We start from the raw sequence: 23,473 nt of genomic DNA on the forward strand, positions 1-23,473 counted from the left end.
AGAGGCTAAAAACATGTTTAAAACTTGCCCTGGTTAAGCCTGTTGGGTGCTAACTCTAGCAGGAGGATAACATGGTTTAGGCAGCACCGATTGGTTTCATTTTTCTCTCTACTGACAGCACACATTTACAGACAATAGAGCTACGTGTTGTAATTAAATGGAATTCTCCTTTAAGGAATAAAAGGTCTTAGGAGTCCCTGCGTTATTGAAAGCATTCAGGGGTTCTTGGTGTGGTTTCAGGGGTTTGTGAAGGAGCTTTAATGTTTTTTTAAGCAGCTCCAGGTATTTGACAGACAGATTTGACAGACTGCAAGAACTCTTCATGATGGTCCAAGGGGTTATAAAGGCAATAAAGAAATGCTTGGATTAATGAGGTGTTCCAGGAGTTTGTGTATGGGGTGCTAAAGCTGAGTTCAGTTTGAGCAATCTCACAGATCCCAGTGAGAGTAATTAAGACTTTTACTTCTGATGTTCATATGTTACTGTTCTACATTCTGAATCTAGGAGACTCTTCCCAGGTGGCCTCTTGAGACAGATCCATGAATGAAATGGCGGTCTGAGACATGATGCTGGCACACTGAACCTGTTTGGTTCATTTCAAACAAACACTTCTGTGTTCGGTCGTGTGGTTTGGATTATTTAGAGTGGTTTAAAACGCTGTACATCAAACTGTTATGGAACAAACTAGACCAAAAGTGCATGAAAAAAGTGTTCTTGGTCCAAATCCAAGGTAGTTTTGGTAGTCTGTTCAATATGTAAAACCAAAGCAGTGAAACCACAATATTTAGTCATGGAATATACGTGATATTAGCACACATTCAAAAGATAAAGTACTGTTAAATTGATATGCGGATTGTGAAGTGTTCAGAAAACAATCCCCTAAGTGGTATGTAAAGCGGTGCGTATATTTACGGAAATCCTTTGGAATCCATATGTTACAAGAAACCTCTCTTTTCTCTTGTTGGCCACTATTTAAGAAATAATAGTTGCCTTCTCAAATATTAATGACCATAATTGTGGAATCTGAGAAGATAAACACATAAGATTTAGCAAAATGCCAACAATGCTTGCTGTCAGTTAACAGAAATGTTATTTTCCCTGTTGGCCCATGTACAGTTGTGGTCAAAAGTTTAATAAATGACACAAGGATCGTTTTCACAAAGTTCTCTCATTCCGTGTTTGTAGATATTTTTGTCAGACGTTACTACGGTATAATCACAATCCTCATAAGTGCCAAAGGCGTATAGTGACAATTACATTCATTTTATGCAAAGAGACAATATTTGCAGTGTTGAGCCTTCCTTTTCAAGACCTCTGCAATTTGCCATGGCACGTTGTCAATTAACTTCTGGGCCACATCCTGACTGATGGCAGTCCATTCTTGCATAATCAATTGTCAAAAGTTTGTCAGAATTTGTGGGGTTTTGTTTGTCCACCCTCCTCTTGAAGATTGACCCCAAGTTCTCAATGGGATTAAGGTCTGGGGAGTTTCCTGGCCATGGACCAAAAATGTTGATGTTTTGTTCCCCGAGCCACTTAGTTATCACTTTGGCCTTATGGGAAGGTGCTCCATCACGCTGGAAAAGGCATTGTTTGTCTACCATCTGTTTTTGGATGGTTGGGAGAAGTTGCTCTCCAAGGATGTTCTGGCACCATTCTTTATTTATGGCAGTTGAATCAACTTTAAGTGACGGTCCTGGCGCTTGCTGGACTTTCTTGGACACCCTGAAGCCTTCTTCACAACAACTGATCCCTCTCCTTGAAGTTCTTGATGATCCGATAAATGGTTGATTTAGGTGCAGTCTTACTAGTAGCAATATCTTTGGCTGTGAAGCCCTTTTTGTGCAAAGCAATGAATGCAGCACGTGTTTCTTTGCAGGTAACCATGGTTAACAGAGGAAGAATGATTGTCTTTTAAATCTTCCAGTCTGTTGTTCTAACTCAACCAGCATGACAGAGTGATCTAAAGCCTGGTCCTCATCAACACTCTCGCCTGTGTTAATGAGATAATCACTGACAAGATGTCAGCTGGTCCTTTTAGTGGCAGGGCTAAAATCCAGTGGAAATGTTTTTGAAGATTAAGTTAATTTTTATTGAAAGGAGGGACGTTGCAATTAATTGCAATTCATCTGATTACTCTACATAACATTCTTGAGTAATTGCAAATTGCCATCATAAAAATTGAGGCAGCAGACTTTGTAAAAATTAATATTTTTGTCCGACCACGACTGTAGTGCTGATGACAGTCACCAAAACGGTCCAGTCAGTAAGTTACCTTGTGAATTCAGCTCTTGGTTTGTTTGTAATTTGTCAGTGTGAACAGGAAACGGACCACAACTAAAAGGCAACAGTGGATCATATTTTATCTAGTTATGGACCTATTAAAGCAAACTAAAGGTGGGAGAACAAAGCTTTGGCAATATCGGCCTCATGTAGAAACCTCAGCGGTCGTGGGTGTATTAGGGCCATTTAGACGTTGGGTCAGAAAATTTCGTCCGAGAGAGAAACTGCACAGTCACTGTCTGAGGGGACTGACGAGGACTGGCAGATGAAGTGTGCCTTTCCACTAAACTCCCCACCACTGGTGTTTGAGAGTCCAAATTAAATATAAAGATAACGCCAGCTTGTCTTGGGGTACAACCGGGCTACAGTGTCTGCACATACTGGATTTTTCCAGCTGTGTGTGTGTGTCTGTGTGTGGTGGAGACCCAGTAGGTACAAGGAGGTACTTGTTGTTTGGGTGAGGATTGGTGGCTAGAATGGGTGGGGGCAACATTATGGGAAGTGTGTGTGAAGGGGTGGATGACGGGGGGAGTTAAACAGGACGAGTCTGTTCCATTCAATCTGTGATTTTAGTCAAGCAACATTTCAGGCCACATACACACTAATGTGTGGCTATGTATGAAACATTATTCCATTCCACAACACTTTGAGATTGTTTACATGCAGATTTTTGGTCAACACAGTGTGTTTGTATGGAGTTAGGACTTTAACAAACAGGGTCTGTTCCTGCTTTTGCCCCATCTAGTCATTGTGACTCACTATGATCACCTATGTTATGTGTTTACACAGTCATACTGCTGAACCACTTTAAAAAGGGATTTGATGTAGTATTAGCTAATTGCTAACCATGGCTCGTGAAATAAAATGAACTATGACATTTTATAGCATAGCCTACTATACTATGACTTTTAATGACATAGTATGACTTTTTTTTATTACTGCTACAGTATACTATGACGTTTTATGACTTTTTTGACATACTATAATATGACTTTTTTTTACTATTTTTATAACAAACTATAATGGGACTTTTTATGACTTTTTTTATTACCTGCTATGCTATGACTTTTATGACCTACTATACTAAATTTTTAACAGGGACGTGCACAGACATTTGGAGGGGCCATTCCTCTAATCCGAAAAAGATGGGAATGTCTCCAAAGCAAACATTTTATTTCAAAATAAATTCGACAGTATAATGTATCTTTTAAGGTGGGAATACTATTGGCCGCAGCATCTATCTTTTTCCTTATCGCGCATTTACCGACATGGCCCTTTTTATAGAAACACTCGCTCTCTCTCTCTCATTATGTGGCTGTCTGATCTCTCATTATGTAGCAGTCTGATTTGTTGAGAGATGCGCTGCATGCTGTCCCTCCTTCCCTCTCTGGTCTGGAGCCTTGTGGTAGGACTCATCTTGAATAAAATTATTAGAATCTGAATAAACTAACTCATGCTGTATACTGTACCTTTCACAGCTAAAAAAACTGAACACTGACACTAGTGCTTTGCCAGCTGACCTTTAGACTGTGGCTGCACTCAATGATTCTGGCATGACTACAGCTAGAAAAAGTATTTTACTCAACGGAAACTTTTGATATACAGTACATAAAATCACTAATTCACAATGCTATACACGGCAAAGACACAATATACTGTGTATTTATTATTATTAGATGAAACATTTGTTTTAATTAGTTATATTAGCCTACTCCACCTTAAAGAAAATGTTTCTGATAAAATAGGCCAACTTCACATTAAATGAACAATGTAGGATGGTTGTTTGACATTATCAAATGCATCTTGCCTAGCTGGCCTGCTGGCAGTTTTAAGTCAAGCTCTGCAAAGAGTTGAGTTCTTTCTCTCTATTTTTCTCTGTTCGTCTTTGTTGTGAAGGCATACTAAGCACACAAAACTAACATTAGGGTATATATATATGTATTTATTTATTTTTTAAATGCAAAGTTTCTTACATTAACCAACTGTGACCATGTATCATCTAATAAAATAAGGTGCCTTTCACTAACGTCACATCAGATACTAACGTCAGATCACATACTGTACTAGGATTTTTTAAAAACCTTTTTACATAATTGTACTTTTATGGCATGCTATACCAAGTTTTTTTTAAACTTTATTACATACTATACTATGACTTTTATAATGGAATACTATGATTTGACTTTTTTATTGGCATACTATACTATGTTGTATTTATGACCTGCTAAAACTTTGACTTTTGTATGACCTACTAAACTATGACTTTTTATGACATACTATATTGTCTTAAATTTAACTTTAACCTGCATAAAAACTATTCGCTCAAACTTTTTCTTGAGTAAAATGGCTTTGTTGCATTCCATCACTGGGTATAATGTTGTACCATCATGTTGAACTTTGTATAAATGAAACAAAAGCACAAAGAAAAGATGCATATTCACTTTATTGCAGACATGGTCTGAGTGTAGAATGTGTTCATTTCTCTCAGGTACATGGCTATGAGCCACCCAGTGTCGGTCCACCTCTACTTCCTGTCAGACCAGTTTCAAGGCTACCTTGTGCGTCACGTGGCCACTAACCGAGCCTCCACTCAGCTGGAAACCTTGGAGACCTGGGTGACTTCAAAAGACCACTTCACCCTGGCCAGCCCCCACAACCCTACCAACAGGCTGCAGCGTGTCCAGTCTCTCTCTCTCTCAACACACACACCACACACACCACACACACACACACACACACCACACACACCACACACACACACACACACACACACACACACACACACACACACACACACACACACACACACACACACACACACACACACACACACACACACACACACACACACACACACACACACACACACACACACACACACACACACACACACACACACACACACACACACACACACACACACACACACACACACACACACCACACCACATAGCTCATGGTGTCTGTGCATATTTTTATCTGTCACTCAATTTGTTGTCAGTTGAAAAGTAAATCCCCATTTGAGATTTTTGGAGAAGTTTAACGATTGCATGCTACTTATGGTTTGAGACAGTATTTTGGGCTTGAAAAACATTATCAGAAACAGTTTTGCCAAAAGCATTATACAACACAATTTAGCTTCTATATACTAAGGTCAGTGGATTTTGGTATGAAACATTAGCATTCATAAAATTAAGATAAAAAACGTAGTCTCACAGTTGTGATAAGGACCTTTTTACAAAGTGCTTCACGAAAATAAAATTTTATAAAAAGAACACATGACAACAAAATAAATGATTAGGGAAAAACTAAGCCTCAAATAAAAAATAAGGAATTTTGATTGTAAGGCTGTTCCAGACTTTAGGGGCCTTAAGTTTGTCTGGACCGGGACTGTTGGCAAAGTTTTGTTGCAGGATCTGAGAGCAGTATGGGCACAAAAGCTCCCAGATGTATACTGCAACCCAGCTGCTTTAAAAATAAGTAAAACTTTAAATTGATTGAAACCTTAAAATGAACTGGAAGCCATTTATTAATAACTTTAAGCAGTTTTTGCCAGATACGACCTAAACTGTGCACCCCTGCAGTCAGAATCTGAGTCAGTCCAAACCGGGCGATCCTGAAACTCTTCCTGTTGTTCAGGTTGGGGCGGACTGGGATCCTAAGGAGCGTCTCTTCAGGAACTGGGGGGGTCTGCTGGGGCCCAAGGACGAGCCGGTGGCAGTGCAGCACTGGAGCCGAAGCCAGAGCAACCTGACAGCCACTGTGGTGTGGATCGACCCCACCAACGTCATCGCTGCCACTTATGACATCCTGGTGGACGCCTCCGCTGAGGTCACCCACTATCGGCCACCACTCACCTTGCCTTTGAGGCCTGGCTTGTGGACACTGAGGGTGCTGCATCACTGGAACCCGCTGGGCCAGACCAGCTTCATCGTGGCTCCGCTGGAGTTCCACCGACAGCAGCCCTTACAGCAAGGTGAGCGGTCCCAACTCGTCACTGCGTTTACATGCACACAAGAAAACAATACTGCAAGAAATCAGATTTAGGCAGGAAAGTATGGGACTCAAAGAACTGGAGTTGGTCATTTCACACATAATTAGGGATTTTTTCCATTACAATATATGTAGCTACAGTTAGGCATTACTACTAGTTCGTTCAAAGAATCCGTAAAATATTTCTTATATGGAACAACGTTTCAGTATCAACCCGCAGAAACTCATAGAAACACTTGTTGAAATGTTATTCAAGGGCTTTTAAAAGGGGTCCCTGCAGTTTGTATGTCAATAGCATATCTAATACTTAAATAACTACACACACACACACACACACACAAACAGCTACACACACACACACAAACAGCAGAGGTCTCCTGTCACAGCTGTCAACACCATGCACAAATATATTTATAGTGTCAGTATCCAGTCACATGCACACAGGGTCACCTCTATCCGAATTAGCCTCCTGTTTGAAATTGTCTGACCTCCTCAAGCCTGAGAGAGAGAGAGACTGAGACATACTTAATGATTTGTATGTATTTCTTCTCACATTAGTATCTTTGCTGCTCTGGCATTATTGTTATTTCTGACATTCATGCCAATAAAGCAATTTGAATTAAATTGAGACACACAAACGGACAGAGAGGGAACAAGGGAGAAAGACGGAGGGAACAAGAGAGGGTGAGACAGGAAGGGACGGAGAGGGAGAGGCAACATTGTTATTGAAACTTTCAAGCCAATAAAGACCCATTGAAATGCGAGAGAGGGAGAGAAAGGAAGAGCTCTAAAATCACCTAGGTAGCATAGCTCAATAAATTGAAACACCTACCCTCGCTGCTCTGGTAGAACATATCAAGAGCAGTCTACCAGGGTAGTCCCATCTGGGGGAAAAACACTGCTACCAGACCATGGGCTGCCATCACCATCCGACTTGGGGTGGGTGAAGACAGAAGGAGGTATGAGCCCCACTGGGCAACATTGCCACAAGCATCAAAATCATGGAATTGCTGCAGGTGCAAGAAGGCTGCACTACAGCAGAGGCTTCTGCTTCTCTGAGCGAGAATGTGCCAGCTGACTGTTTCTTTTTGTAGAATAGTTAATGGGAAAAGTACATAGGTACATGCCTATGTTATTTAAGTTAACTGTACTCACATATTGCTATAGTTAAATCCAGTTATAACTACATTGATTTTTTTCCTTTCATTTATATGTGGTATTACTTTCATTGTAATACCACATATGAAACTTAAACCTATTTGGAAATAATATTTGTGGGGCTGAAAACATGGAAACAGCAACTTAGGAGTGGCCAAAGTGTGTTACTGCTAGATTGGATCTGTTAGACGTGGTAAAGTTTAGGCATGAGGAGTGGGGATTGGTTAGGGAAAGAATACCAGGGTAAGCCAATTGGAGTCAGAATAAAGCAGGCCACGAGGTGTGTAATGACACGTCTAGCAGATCCGATCTAGCATCTACCGTCAAAGTGTGGAAAATGATGCTATGGTCAGTATAATATGCAGTGGCCCAATATCCAGATCTCTTCTAAATACATTAAGCTTTACATGTGCCAATTTTGGTGCTTTTGTCACAAAAGAACTAGGTTTAGCTACTACGGTTAATCCGATCATCTTTGAAAAAACCCAGCAGGTTGTTTAACAACCGATATTTCCAGAATCACTGGTCAAACTATCTTCATGATAATGACTGCATTTCATAATCAAGTTAATTGGAGTTCTTATTTTTTTTTTTTAACACAAGCAAAATATAAAATGTACCAAAACTATACCTATAAAACTGAGCAACCCAACTACCATTTTTGACATTTAGCTGATAGAATATTTGTTTATCCAGATGGGAAAAGGGTATTTAATGATTCTGGAAATATCTCCAGAACAGTAAGGAAGTTTTCTTAAACGGTCCCATGGCTTGAGCATTTAACTTTGAGGTTTAGGGGCAAGGTTACCTCCACTTTCTCTGTTTTGCCCACCCAGAGAATTTGGCCCACCCATGAGAGAGAGACATCATGGCTTTCAAATGAGCAAAGTAGCAGTTGGTCAAGGCCACACCCCCAGCCTGCACCTTGCCTGCCGCCCCCTTCGCCACCTCAAAAGATACAGACTGAGAAATGGCACATACTAAGGAAAGCTCATTGTGGGATTGGCTCTAGTGGCTGGAATTCTGCACCGAGGCGGAGTTTTGGGAAAGAGACTTCCGATATGGTATTAGAGGACCACTAAGGTCTAAATAAAAGACATCAGATACAATATTAGCGGACCACTAAGGTCTATATAAAAGCATACAAAATCCCATGTCATGGGACCTTTAAATGACCTTGTGGGTTTATTAAAGATTTCTGGGAATTCATTTTTGGGAAAATCGCCACTCTGCGTGACTCGACTTCTCCGCGCAAACAGAAGGGAGTTATGTTTGTTACCTATTATCTGGCAGCCGTTTCACATATTCAAAAGGCTTTTTTGTGATCTGTCTGCCTGAGATGACAACATTTTTAACATTTCAATCCAATATTACCACAGTCTGTTAAAATACTAGATTTAAAACTTTTGCACTGAGCAAAGATTTTCCCATTCGGGAGATCTCAAAATACCTTTGAAGATGCAAACCACTGTCAGATAAGAGGCCAAGAAAATAACATTTATATTTCCCCGCCTATGGTAAGCACTAAAAAGTCTATGTGACCGAGAAACATGCGGAGTACAGAGGTCACAAATGACACTAGAAAATGAAACCTAAATGATTGTTTAACTCTGAGGTTATCCTAGTGTGGCGAAGGAAATTTACCTTTTTCACCATTCTTCTCCCACCTGCCCCTTACCACTTTTCCTGGGATGCAGAGGATGCCCTGCGGTTGCACGGTGGCCCAGCCAGAAATTCCTACATGGAGCAGAGTTTCCACGGCCTGAACCCGGTGCTTCGACTGCCTGTAAGTCTGGGCGCCGTGGAGGAGGCAGAGTCCAACGCTGCCCTGACGGGGGTGCCGCTGCGCCGCTGGCTGGACTGGCTGCTGGAGGGCCACTGGTCGGCCGCAGACGTCTGCTCGATGGGACCCAGCGCCTGTCCCGTCATGCAGCGTTGTCGTCTCACCGTCTGGAGCGCCGCCAGCCCCGACACCAAGTCTGAACTGACCCCACCCAGAGAGGACGGACGGATCAGGTAGCAGACGGACAGGCTGAGGGAGGACAACAGGAACAAATGAAGGAAGACATGGGGCTCATGTCCTGTTTGTGTCTTATATTTATTTATTTAAAGTTTGTGCAACATCAGAGTAAAAGGAAATGGATAAATGAAACTTTGAAGGCAGCAACAGGAAGAAGAGGAACAAACTCAAAACACTGAGAAATCTTCAGTCCTTTTGGAAGCCCTTGTGTGTGTGTGTGTGTGTGTGTGTGTGTGTGTGTGTGTGTGTGTGTGTGTGTGTGTGTGTGTGTGTGTGTGTGTGTGTGTGTGTGTGTGTGTGTGTGTGTGTGTGTGTGTGTGTGTGTGTGTGTGTGTGTGTGTGTGTGTGTGTGTGAGTGACTCTATACCTCGTTTGTGAGTGTTTTCCTGAGTTACGGTATGCAAGTACCAAGAGTTATACATGTCCAGTTGCTAAAAACCGACGTAGTTGCTCGTTCTTAGGCCATTATTGATCACAGCTTAGTGCTCAATTTCCTGAGAGAAATTGTTTCATAGTGATCATACTTTTTTATTTCAGACTATTATCCCCAGATTACAATTGTATTCAAAAGGTTGAAATATTTAAAATGCAACTTCCCAGAAATGAACACTGATCCTAGAAAAATACTAATTTAGTTTCCTGTAAAACGTAAAAAAAAAAAAAAAATGTAATTGGTCGATGCTATACGGGAACTGAAGAAAGAAGTTTGCATTCTTTCTAAAATATTAATTAAAAGTCAACAGTTAATGCGTTAAGGCTTTTTCAACCACAAATGTGATAGTTTGCTGAAAGAATTAAGAGTATTTTTTTGAAGATCTAAATCAATTCGTGTTGTAATTTGAAACTCTCAGCCTAATCTTGTTTTATCTGAGAGTTTCAAACTACAACAAGACTACAGCAGCCCATCATTTAAATCACCATAGTACAATGTTTGAGTTCTTGAGAACACTGCACACTTAAATGTTGGGATAACCGGCCTGAAACACTTAGTTTTCTTGATGTATTCCAGCTGTGATCCAGGGAAAATGAGCTATAGATGTTCTCATACAGAGCCAGGTGGGTGTTATGAGAATTTCTAAGAATGAATATTTATTTATTTTTCTTTCATTTGGGTGATTGAAGCAAAGTGCAAAGCAAAGACCACAGTTCCCATTTCCAACTACAGTCAGTGTTTGTTTCTTTTAACCATTAAGACTTTCACTAACATCAACCATGTTGTTGTATTTGCCTGAAAGGGTACTGCAAATTGGAAATGCTGTAAACAGAGTGGAATAAGTACTCAGATCCTTTACTTTAGTAAATGTAGTAATAGAACAACAAAAACCAACAGCCCATTAAGTAAAAGTACATAAGTATTTTTAGGCAAAAAGTACAATTTGTAGAATGGCCCCTTTAAGTGTGTCTTGATATTATATTGGTATGCTAAGTTCAAGGTTTAACTACTTAATATACTTGTTTTATCTATAAAAGAGTCATTTTATAAATTGCTGTTTCATGTAAACTATAAAAAGTAACCAGTACCAAGCTATACGCTGTCAGATGGAGTGTAATACAAAAGGACAATATTTGTCGTCAAGGTAGTTTGGAACTTGAGTAAAAGGTACTTCGCTACTTTCCACAACTCAAACTACATGTTGCCATGTTAAAAGATCTCCCCTTTGACGCAGCCCTGCCCTTTATTCTGGTGTGTTTGGTTTTCTTTCTGTGCCATGTCGGAATCCTTCAGACCGCCTGAGCGACTGCTATGCTGGAACTCAGAACAGATTCACCTCTTCCTCTCCTTTTTTTTTTCGTACACACATTTTTAATCTGCTCTTGGCTAAAGAAACTGATGTGACGGTGCCCAAGTGTACACGTGAGTGAGTTTTTTTTTTTTAAGTCAGTGACTAATATTTTATATGCTGATATTTGCAGCGGGTGAGATTTGTTTTTTTGAAAAAAATAAAACGTCTGCCTTTATTTCTAAAAGGCCTCCACGTGTTTGTCAGGACTGATGGTAAATGTTTGTGTCGTTCAGTTTTGGGTGGTTAAATGTCTTCTCCTAATCTGCTCTCATTTTAACTACTTTGTGTTTTTGTACGACCATAAGTGCTTAAGTACAGCTACATACTTTTAACAAAGGATGTTTTATTGGTCATTTACAGGCTGGGCTGTCAGTAACAGTTACAATATTTTGTATTAATTGGTGCGTTGAGTTTTTTTATTTTTATTTAATTGTTTAATCTTTAAGATGTAAAAAATAGCAAATGCCCATCAGCAGTTAGAACAATCTATGCCTTACAAATGCATACTTGTAGATGTCTGAGCACCAAAATGTTTTTAATTTATAATATATTAAAGCAGCATTAAAAAGGTCATTAAAAATAGCTTATAAATTGACTACTAAATATTCTGTGTTAATAAATAGCAAATGTTTCAGGAATATAGATTTAAAAATGTAGACTAGGAATAACCAGAACAACTTTGTTTATGTATTGGTATATTATAATCATAATCCTTTCATACTTTACATTACTTGCATGAACTGTATCATCCTGTGAGTTGGGTGGGGATGTAGCAGGTGAGAAGGAGAGGGCAGGCCACCCAGGACACCTTTAGCTTGCCATGCTGCTCAGTGATCGACATTGTGCCAAGACATAAAATATTCATACTAAGTCTGGGTTGCACCAGTGAAGATGAAGGTTATACTCTGCGGTTTTTATGATCAATAATGCATAAAATCAGTGCAACAGTCAAACCTGTTCTAACATGGAAATAACTAAATCCAATTCAGGTTATAAAGGGATTAGATCAATTTGCATTACATGGGGCTTTGAATTGTAAACTACTGTTCAATCATGCAGAAATTGAAGGAGCAGATGGGATTACATTTCACACAAATTATAACTTGTATGATTTTCCACGAGACAAATACAAAATGTATTGATTATAATAATGGCAGTCCCTTTCAAAACAATAGTTCAACATTGTGAGAAATGCAGAGTTAGATGTTGAGAATGACACTGCTCATATCTGAGCTGTAAATATAAAGCTACAGTTAGTGGCCAGTTAGCTCAGCAAAAAGACTGGAAACAGTAGGGAAAAGCTAGCCTGGCTGTCCAAAGGTTACAAAATCTGCTAAACATAACAGCTAAAGATCTAAAGATAACTAATTAACTCAAGGAAGTACCCGATTAAAAAATGAAAATAAAAAAAGCACAAAAACTAATTTGTAAACCACAAATGTCACTCTTTACATATTAAACTACATTAACAAAGTAATATAATGTTTTTAGAGGCTCTGGTAGAAGGATTTGATCAACTTTGGACAGAGCCAGGCTAGCTGGTTCCCCCTGCTTCCAGTCGTTATGCTAAACTAATCATGCACATAGGAGACAGTTTTTATCATTTTGATCCAAGCATGAACACATACTACAGTAAATACTTCTCAAATTGTCAAATATTACTTTAACTTCACCCTACACAGATGCTGCTCATATTGAATGTAATGAAGTGTTGAACATAATCATGAATGTATCTTATGGTCATTTTAAAATCATAATGGTGCAAGATAATGTCAATTTACAAATCCTAATCTTTGCCGGTGCAACCCATCTTCTTTTCATTACTATAAAGACTAATATTTAACCATTTTTGATCAATTATTCCAGTGTGTGTAGTTGCCATATGCCAACGTTATTGGGACCAAAACTGGACAGCCGTGGGGGGTTCTAAGCCTGGGGGGGAAGCTCAGAGTGATCCGTTGTTCTGGGACAGTCAGCACTTAAAGCACGGACAGTGAACAGTGTGTCATATTTATTTAAGAAAAGATTGTGACTATTATATCTAACTTATTTGAAATGTCTCCAGATGTTTGGGTTGAAAGAGCTATTAAACCGTACAGCAGTGCACAGGACCAAAGTGTGCAGAGAGCATCAGTAAATTACTGCCACTAGATTTGGAATCGAGTGGCAAAAAAGAATGCAAGAGGTACAGTCAGCTTTCGTTTTATCAGTTTGATTTCAGAACTAGACTGATCACCAGAAAAAATGACTTGTAGACACCCTAAAGTTATTACGTAAAAGTTAACTGTTACAATACTTGAAGGCATTAATTAATTATTATTATTATTATTATTATTATTATTATTATTATTATTAGGTACAAAAATGTTGGAATTTTGGCGCAAACATTTAATTAAATTGCTAAACCTACGGTTCTTAAACAAAATTGAGCAATGAATAGTTATTAACAAAATACTATGATAAACAATTAAAAGCAGAATTAGATGTATGTATTCAGGTACAACCAAAGTTATTCATTTCTTTGCTGTAAATCAAACAAATAGGGACATCAAATCTTGGGCTAAAATCAAACTGTTTAAAACCCTGACCAGGTCCAAAACTTTGCCATTTAAATGTAGTAGGTTGTCAGCTTGCATCATTACATTTCACTCAAATTCTTTGATTTTTTGACTAATCAGAATCGCTTTTATCATAAAGTTTATTTTTGTATTGTTACAGCTTTGGCCACCCACAGCTTTTGTGATTTCCCTTATTGATAAGGTCATTTTTTTCCCTCTATATTATTACATGTTAGCAGTCATTTTGGCATGTCAGTCTCAAAGAGTCCGGGACAGTATAAAAAAAAAATATTGCAAAATCATCATTGTTCTGCTCATGTCGATTTGAATGTTAAGAGTCACTTTATGTCCAGTATGTATTTTCCATATGAGTCAATCGAAATAAGTATTTTGTAAAACACTCAGACGATGTATAGTTAAAGCCATGCAACTTTTCCCCTCTTCGGTCCCTTTACAGGTCGTCTTAATGTCCCCCTACAGGTTGTCTCCTTGGAACTACAGCTCGCACGGCTGTAGTTCCAAGGAGACAACCTGTAGGGGGACTGAAGCAGGAAAAGTTACATAGTGTTGCTTTAAGTCAGTCACATGGAAATATGTCAGCTCTTGGGATGCACTGATGATGGTGCCACAGAAGTCGTGACTGGTTTTTAGAGATTTTGATGTAAGATGTTGATAAAGTTTTCAGATTCTCGCTCGCTCTCAGAGTAGTGCTGTGCCTTAGCTGTACTCCTGTTTTGGGAAACGCTCTTTGAAAGCATCAAAAACTGTCTCAAATGTTCAAAAACCAAAAGAAATTGTTGTGAATGCCTTATAAATGACCATAGCGGTTTTGAAGTACAATTTTTGAAAATAAAACAGAATCTCCCTTTATTCTGGGCCTATGCAGTTTATTTCACTTGTGTAGAGACAGGTAATGCTGAGGGGTCAGAAGGCTTCAGGGGCCACCAAGATTTTTTTATTTTTTATAAATGTTGAGTTGCTGAGGAAACTGTAACATGACTACTTTAACTTCTTTAAACTTTGCTCCCTTTCTTGGACTTTACTTCCCTACAATAATTTGACAGCTGGATGTATTTGTTACTTTGCAGATTCCACATGTAAAGCATATACAATATATTCAAAACAGTTACAATAGAGAGGTTGTAAGAAAACCTATTTTAGACCAGTTTATCTCATTATAGTTACAGAATAACTATAATTATAACGGCTGGGGTGTTTCGGAAAATTATCAAATGGTTTTGAACGGGACGTTTTGAAGTCTCTTTTAGTTGCTGCGATCATTGAGCCAGACAAGTGAAAATCAAAAAGGAGGGCAGAAACTGGGTGGAGCTGAGGAGAGACATTCTCTTACATTATACAAGTAGAGAGCACTTCAACACTGGCACTTTTCTTGGAGCAGCATGAGATAAGAGGTTATTAGAAGAATTCCCACCTATTTTCAGTCCTTTTGGTTAGGTGAAATTACATAATTTTCCTATTATCAAAAAGTAAAAAGACCAAACCAAAACCAACAGTGAATGTATCTAAACAAGTATTGTGTCTGTAGCAAAGCCTGATATATCGTCTTCCTGTGTTCCATTGTTGTTAAAACCATCAATAAGGGCGCATGGTTAGAGCCGGCGCCCATACAGTATATAGAGAGCACACACACACACACACACACACACACACACACACACACACACACACACACACACACACACACACACACACACACACACACACACACACACACACACACACACACACACACACACACACACACACACACACACACACACACACACACACACACACACACACACACACACACACACACACACACACACACACACACTAGTGTGGATTCATAAGCTGCAGGAAAAAGTCCCAGACAGATACACTATTTCCATGTTTTTTTTCTAAAGATTTACATCTTCAGTATACAGTCGGAAAGTGTTGAGAGACACACTGCAAAAATATAGAATATAAGTAGCCTTTAAGTATTTCTCCACTCAGGTCTTCCCTGCTACTAAAAATAGCTTAATTCAACACCCACCTTTTTTGGGGGAATGTTCTGCTATATGGCTTGTAACGGAAGTTAAATTCCTTATCCTAATCCTTCCTTATTGAACACATCATATCTGCACAGCTAGCGGTGATGGAATCATCAATACAGCTGATCGATGACACGCAGCCAGAGGGACAGAGCTAATTATGATGCGTGTGGCAGCAGCGTTCACTGGGACTCTGACTAAACACGTCCTGTAGTGAACAAAGGAACTGATGTTCATGTTCTTTGATGATTTTGGGTAACAAGGGTCTTAAAATAGAACTGTAGTGTACATTTGTAGTGTTAGTCATCAGAATAATAATAAATAAACAAAGATCTTATTAGAATTACAAAAGGTAGCCAGGAATTAAGCACTATACACCAACATGTGTCTCCAGAAACTAATTATTTGTATTTGTCAGAATTTTGAATTGCTGCATGAATTTTTATCTTTTTCACTTTTTTGTTAATGTATTAATGACTTATTTAGTAAGTTTACTTAATAATGACTATGGCTGTATGAATGGTACAAATACAGTATGTTGGGAAGTAGAGAGTTTTGGTACTATAAAAGTATTTCTTCATTAATATTGCATGACTAATATTTATGCCACTGTAGGCCATTACAAGGAAATACATTAATAGATCTAAATCTAATAACTTAATCTGCCAAATATTATACATTTCATCATCCTAACTCATGATATATTATGCGATGTTATCATATACAATATATATATATATACATACATACACAAACACACACACAGTATATAAACACATAAATTGTACTAGGTTATAATTAAGCAACACTAAACAAAATCTAGTAACCATTCCTAATTAAAATCAGTATTAAATTAGCCTCCGTAATTGTTTGGATTAGTTTAACTTAGTTAACTCATTTGTATAAATACAATAAATTGTTGATTATTACTGTGTGAACATGAGGGTTATGGTTTGAAAACTTATATCACTGTTGTTTTATCTAGAAGGGTTTCTACATCTCTGACCACAATGCTGAGAAAACAAACACAAGGAGAAGGGAAAGGCGTTTCTGACTCACCTGATATGTTCTCCAGTCTCCTTTCAGCTGCTCTGCCCTCCGTTTTCCTATATGGACAAAAACATGAGCAGATTCATGGTTATTAAAAACAACAAAAGGCCTCTGCAGCACATCACATAAACAGTTGGTGTAAATACGGTGTGATATGGTCACCTTTGATATTGTTCAAATGTAAAACAACCTGCTTCCGTACAGCTTTTCTTTTACAAGTTTAATAGACTAATGCTACTCAATTCAGCCAAAACTGAGATGATAGCTATAGGACCACCTAGATTAAGCAATTTTTATGACAATTTCACTCTGTCCATTGATGATTTGATCATTAAGTGCAAGGACAGAGTGAAGAATCTTGGGATAGTTTTTGATCGGTCACTTTCATTTGACTTGCATATTAAGGAGGTGACAAAGGTTGCCTTCTTTCATCTCAGAAGAATCTCAAAGATCAGATCAGTATTGTCCCTTAAAGATGCCGAGGCCCTTATTCATGCCTTTGTTACATCTAGACTAGATTATTGTAATGTACTATTTTCGGGGCTGCCTAAGAAAAGTCTGCGAGGTCTACAGATGGTCCAGAATGCTGCAGCACGTATTCTTACTGGATCATCTAAATACACACACATAACTCCTGTGTTGGTCTCGCTGCACTGGCTCCCTGTCCAGGTTAGAGCAGATTTTAAGGTCTTACTTTTAACTTACAAAATAGTGAATGGCCTTGCACCAGTATATCTGTCTGAATTGATAAACTCTTATGTGCCTGCTCGGTTGCTGCGCTCCCATGGGTCAGGATTGCTGACTATACCAAAGGTCAGAAAGAAAACAGTTGGGGAGCGAGCCTTCTCGTTTCGTGCGCCAACATTATGGAACAGTCTTCCAGTAGATATCAGATTGGCATGTTCAATTGGGGTCTTTAAATCAAAGCTTAAGACTTACTTATTCACCGCAGCGTATGAGTCCTAACTGCTAATTTATCTTTGATGTAATGTTATATGTTATTTATTTTTAATGTCTCGATTTAATTTTGTATTGTTGCATTTAAAGTGTATTTTTGTTGTAAAGCACTTTGATGGAAAGCGCTCTATAAATAAATGTATTATTATTATTATTAATGCCAAAATGTTCAAAAAAACTAAATGAATACATGTCAAACTCAAAATCTAGCATCTTTACCTGCACTGCAAACAGCTGGTATTCAGCCAAGTTTAACCTCTATTATGGAAACAAAGTATATAAAGACTCAAACAAAACAAAAATATTATACATATCATACATCTTAGTATTAAACTGATGAATGTTCTTCCAAGATGGGGTCTTCTAAAGATACATTTGCTGCTCTCAAATTAGGACTGATCAGTGGTGAGACTCGGAGCGCTGCTGCCCCCTTGTGTTTCCAATCCAAGTTACATCAGACTGGAGGCTTGACAGTTCATAGTACTATGTGTGTTAAAAGTAGTTTATTGACGGGCTGTATTTTGCTTGGGACCTTAAAAAAAATTAAACGTGTTCTTGCTACTACCATTATTGCTTGTATTTATCTGCCGTTTCAACCTTTTTAATGAACGTATTAATTTGTTTTCTTTATCCATAGCAGACTATGACCAAGCTGTGGGCTTTGATCATTAATTTCTCTAAATTTTAGAGACAGACCCACAAGAAGCAACACTCATTTCAGCACTTCCCGAAAATGTAGCAAGCAGCTGCCCAAAGCTACAGCTTATTTACATACACACGCACGCGGTTCCTTTATTCTGTGTAAAACTCACCTGTATCTGAAGGCAGGCGCAGTAACCCGGATTATGTTGTTCACCAGCTCAATTATTTTGCTCTCAGAAATACCGGCTGAAAATAACTATTCTCTTTTCATTCTTCACTTGCGTAGCACACCTTCATCACAGCAGACGTTTGGATTTAGTGCAGACGGGCCAGGTGTAGGCAATCTCACCAATGTGGCCCTGTTCCGTTTAGGTTTCCCCGCCAACCAACCAGCATGCCGCGTCAGAGGGTTGGGACTGAAACAACTCAACATACTGCAGCTTTTAGTAGTTACACCAGCCCAAAATGTCTGCTGGGAAAGATGTGTGGTTATTGGGTTGGTTAACTCTATAGATGCTAGCAAGTAGCCTTAAACTATTTAATTCTGTTAAAAGAATCAAATAATTAAAAAAACATGATTACATTTCAAATTAGGTATCTTGACTGAATTAACTATTAATTATGAAATAACAGACCTGTAACTCTTATTGGTAAAAAAAGAAGGTATCTATCCATCCATGTCTGTGTATGTACTTTGAGAACAACAAAAAGCAAGAGCCAAACTCCCTGTAGGTGTTCACACTTAATTGGCCAAGGCCAATTCTGATTCTATCTATATTTCATAGAGCGTATGGCAAGATTGAAATTTTTCTTTACCCTAAAAAAAATTAATGAAAAAGGAGTTGTTGCACTTTTACAACCAGTTATTACTCAGAAAAAAAGGAATCAGGAGACAGGGATTTTTTGTATGGATATTTTAAGAAAATACGGACAAATGCTACTAATAACTATATACACTGAGAACAGCAGCTTTTAGCCAGTTGGGAACAGGAGAAAATTTACAGATTATATAAAAACAGGTGGACTTGACTGACAGATGTAGCATCGCTGGCTCTGCCTCTCACTTCTTGGACAACTTGACTTGTTTATTTTTGGGCGGCGCCCACTTCAAACACATAGTGTCCACTGTGAAAGAGACAACACAAGGCACACATTAGGCAAAAGAGAAAATCTACAGAAACGTATCAGCCTTCCACTGTCCTATCAGACCAAGGCAAGGCAGCTTTATTTGTGTAGCACGTTTCATAAGCCAGCAAAATCTTTTCACGTCAGCCTCAGAGTCGTACATGAGTACGTCAGAAGTCAAGATATTGTGACATTGTGCAGATGCAGCATTTTGCTATAACAAAGAGCATCGAGAGCCAACAATAGTGCTAAAGCCTCAGTGACTATGTTGTTTTACTGTTTTAAAGACATTATCTCATACTTTGATAATTGTAACACTATGATCATTCAACCTTTTCTGATTCTAACTCCTAAATAAGTTTAAATTTGGGTTTTGATGTTATAACAAGGATAGAAATAACGGAACAAAGGAATGCAAAAAAATATACAAAATGTCTAGACTGACCTGTAATTGGTGGTTTCTTGTACTGGGCGCTCTTCAGGTGCTCCTCAACCAGTTTGGGTGTCACACAGATAACGTGCTGACCTTTCCAGTACTTCACCATATTGAGTGACTGCAGCGTGCTAATGATGTCACTCTGCGTGATGCTGGTCATCTGGCTGAGGAGAAAGAGAGGGGGGAGGGTCTGAAATATGAGCATCAAAATCAGAACTAAAAACATAAGAAGATTGCTGACGGCTATCTTTTCATCATATCTTGTGTATTAGTGTGCCTCTACCTGAGGTCTTTGATAGATAGTGTTCCTCTGAAGTCCCTCAGGATCTCCAGCAGGACCCAGGACCAGTAACTTCTGTAGCTCAGCTTCCCCAGATCAGACAGAGGCTTCTCTGGCGAGCCGACTGCACTCTCCAGCTTAGACAGCTCATAACCTACAATCACGCACACGCACAGCAGAGAAGCTGTTTTTAAAATGTTAATACAAGTGATTCATTTGTGCGTTTCTGTATCTGCAACAGTCAAATAGACATTCTATCATTGTTTTGCTAAAATTACTGTACAGAAATGTGAGTGGATGTTCTTGGATTTAATATGGACTCCGCCTGCCCTCTTTTTAGACAACAGATTGGCTCTATGAAATGGGTAATTGCAAAGTTTCATCTGCATTCCAACTGAACTTTTGAGTTCAGTATAGCTGTATTGTATTTTATAATTAAATGGTCAAATAAAATCAATCCAACTAAGATTACTTGTTTTTCTTTGTGTCTTTGTTTTTTTTAATGGCTGCAGCCATTAAATACAAGATTAAATTGTGGGTTTTGGCAAACTGTCATGATTATAATAATTCTGGCCAGTGTAAGCTAACTTATACTAAAAGACTTAAGAAATAGAAAAAATTAACAATATTTAATCATTAGTGAAAAGTAATCATTAGCTGTAGTGCACACATTACAGCTACTGTCATGGTCTCTCACTTACTAAAAGCTATGAGGAACTTTCCGTAGCCTCTGCGTTGGTATGGCGGCAGTGTAAGAATACACGCCACGTTATTGCCATCTGGAGATTCTTTCTCCTGAAAAACAAAAAAGCAAAAGTCAAGATGTTAATGATTCCAGTTTGAGGTTCTCTACACCTACTGTGTGATTCTGCTGAGTTCAAAACATTGAGATTCCAAGATTGAGAGATAATACTACAGCCCCAACAATCTTGCAACCATGCAAAAGGGAGTAAAGGTGCCTGTGGAGTTTTTGACCATTACTACACTAGGCGACTGAATAAAGAAATACGTTGATATAAAAAAAAGAAAAAGGCAGGTTTAATGTATTTATTTACAAAATGTTTTATGAGGAAGGTAAAATGGCATGTTACTCAAGCCTCAAGAACATGTTGAACACAACGGTCTGTTTTTACCTTAAGAGTAATCCAATATCAGTGAGTCCAAATTTAAGTTAGAAAAGTATATTTCAATCAACTTGACTGAAAAACACAACAAACAGGTCTTACTTTGGAGAAGTAGCCGACAATGTGCGCTCCCTGTTTGTTGACTTCAGTGAGGATATAGAAGATAAAGGGCTCCACGTCAAAATACAGCGTCTTGTGGTCGAGAAATAGTTTTGCTAGTAGACAAAGATTTTGACAGTAGATCTGCAAACAAAGAATCATAACGATGAACATCACAAACAAAACGAAAATGTCTCTTACATAATTAACTGATTTTCTTAAAATCAAATGGCATCTGGTTTTATTTCCACTAGAAACACAGATTGGGACACAGATACATAAAGGCGATGAATCCATATTACTTAGCATAAAACAGCTGACTCCTTTAGGTGTGGCATAGACTTTGCAGGTGTGCTCACCTTGTGGTCCCGCCCATCCACTTCATACACTGATATGTTGCTCCTTCTGTAGATTTCTTTGCCTGGAGGCTGCTTCCACTGACAGTGGGACTGAGGAGACAAAAATCAAAAAGATCTAATTTCATTTTCTTTCTTTTCTTTACAATTAACAATTGTACATGCTTTGTAATTCCAACAATACCATGCTTCTAATTTTTTTAAATAAATTAAAAGGTCTCATTTCTTGCATGCAGGTTGCATAAGATGTAGTAATATTGATTACAGCTTATTGTTCACTTTGGTACTAAACTTTATAGGATTTGGGTTTCACATGTGGAAAAGATGTGAGGCACAGAAAAAGTCCACACTTAACTTCCAAAATAAATGTGAGTACAAATTGAAGACATTCTGCAGGACATTTACGTGGACTTTGTTACTTTTGAAAGAAATTTCTTTTCACAAGTCATGTCTCCATTATTAGACTCAAACAAAGATAGTGATATGCCTACATCCTAAACTGAAGGGAAATCTACACTGACCAGATGATGTCTGAAGGTCTTCTCGTACTTCATGTATTTAAGACAGTACTCGCAGATCCACAGCTTGGGCTGCTTGCCGTAGTCCTCTGGAAATGGCGAGAAGTACCAGGCATCAATCTCAAAGTTTCCTATCTGGATCTTATCCACATATTTCACTTTTGTGATCTGAGGAACAGACAAGCAAGGTGATACAATGAGGAAAATGACCTTCATCACACAAAGATAGTAAAACATTTTAAGTAGGGATGTAACGATTAGCGGTTTATCGGTACACCACGGTAAAAATGTTGAACACAAATATTGTTTTCATTTCAAATATTAATATCACGGTGGATTACAACGGTGTGGAAACAGTGTGTTTAATCCTTCTTGGCTTCATCCAATTCTCCTGAAGTTGCTGCGCAGGCGCACTGTGCTCAAACAGGAGAGGGGGACAGTAAACAAGCCCTTTTCTTCATCATTCTTTTCCCATTTTTTCTCCCTCTAACTTGTTGAAGTGATGTGGTCCAGAACGTAAGTTAAAACTATTCTGTAGTTTTCTGTAGTTGTCATGGGTTTTCTGCCTTGTTACTGCGTAAACGTTAAAGCTATGTTTATTCATATTTCAATAGGTGTTCTGCTACAACGTGGATAGGTTTAGTCCGTGTTACGACATAACATTTATTTGGTGGAGAGAGAGATATTGCTTATTGATAATATTGCTGTGTTTCTTATTGCAATATAGCTGATAGATGTGCAGATTGTTTAATATTACTTGTGCAGCCACGTGTTGAACAGACCAGTGCTGTGAAGCCACATGCTTAGCTATTAAAAGGTCTACTACAATGTTTGCTCCGTTACGGATATATGTGCTGTAATAGATGTGTTTTATTCTCAGTTTGTGTAACTGAGCAATATGTTTCATTTATGTAAATTATTACAGAGAAATTAATGTTATTCTTAGTAATGTTTCTTGCTATATGCTGGAGGCTATAACATTTAGTTTTGGTAAATAATGTTCTAGTAAATCAGATGCTTATTGATTTTCATTATTATTTGCTTATATTTCAGA

At 38.4% G+C, this 23,473-nt stretch overlaps 2 protein-coding genes and 1 long non-coding RNA gene across 5 annotated transcripts in view; 1 reads left to right on the forward strand and 2 right to left on the reverse strand.

Moving 5' to 3' along the window:
• Positions 1-14,073, forward strand: part of LOC116703163 (xylosyltransferase 1) — a 43,706-nt gene extending 29,633 nt beyond the window's left edge. Inside the window, exons 9-11 of the mRNA XM_032537804.1 lie at positions 4,772-4,964; positions 5,920-6,259; positions 9,132-14,073. Of these exons, the coding sequence (XP_032393695.1) occupies positions 4,772-4,964; positions 5,920-6,259; positions 9,132-9,454 (856 nt within the window). The 3' untranslated portion in view covers positions 9,455-14,073. The remainder of the gene's footprint in view (positions 1-4,771; positions 4,965-5,919; positions 6,260-9,131) is intronic.
• On the reverse strand, positions 5,297-17,110 carry LOC116703164 (uncharacterized). Of its 2 annotated transcripts, none has more exons than XR_004335364.1 (3): positions 16,892-17,110; positions 9,113-9,466; positions 5,297-6,280 (listed from the first exon to the last, which is right to left on the reverse strand). It is a non-coding gene; the product is annotated as an uncharacterized LOC116703164 (long non-coding RNA). The 2 variants fall into 2 exon arrangements; XR_004335365.1 differs by lacking the exon at positions 5,297-6,280 and adding an exon at positions 7,046-7,209.
• Positions 17,111-19,380: 2,270 nt separating this feature from the next.
• Positions 19,381-23,473, reverse strand: part of kat8 (K(lysine) acetyltransferase 8) — a 6,152-nt gene continuing 2,059 nt past the window's right edge. Inside the window, exons 5-11 of one of the 2 annotated variants that reach the window (XR_004335399.1) lie at positions 22,423-22,587; positions 21,905-21,994; positions 21,549-21,689; positions 21,024-21,117; positions 20,326-20,476; positions 20,052-20,232; positions 19,381-19,606 (exon numbers count right to left, since the gene is read on the reverse strand). Coding sequence is in view for 1 of the 2 variants with exons in the window: in XM_032537989.1 (XP_032393880.1) it covers positions 19,542-19,606; positions 20,052-20,206; positions 20,326-20,476; positions 21,024-21,117; positions 21,549-21,689; positions 21,905-21,994; positions 22,423-22,587 (861 nt within the window). In the remaining variant the exon portion in view is untranslated. The remainder of the gene's footprint in view (positions 19,607-20,051; positions 20,233-20,325; positions 20,477-21,023; positions 21,118-21,548; positions 21,690-21,904; positions 21,995-22,422; positions 22,588-23,473) is intronic. The other variant, XM_032537989.1, reaches the window with a different exon arrangement.

Source organism: Etheostoma spectabile, chromosome 15, assembly GCF_008692095.1.
Source record: "Etheostoma spectabile isolate EspeVRDwgs_2016 chromosome 15, UIUC_Espe_1.0, whole genome shotgun sequence".
In the NCBI taxonomy this organism is placed as follows: Eukaryota; Metazoa; Chordata; class Actinopteri; order Perciformes; family Percidae; genus Etheostoma; species Etheostoma spectabile.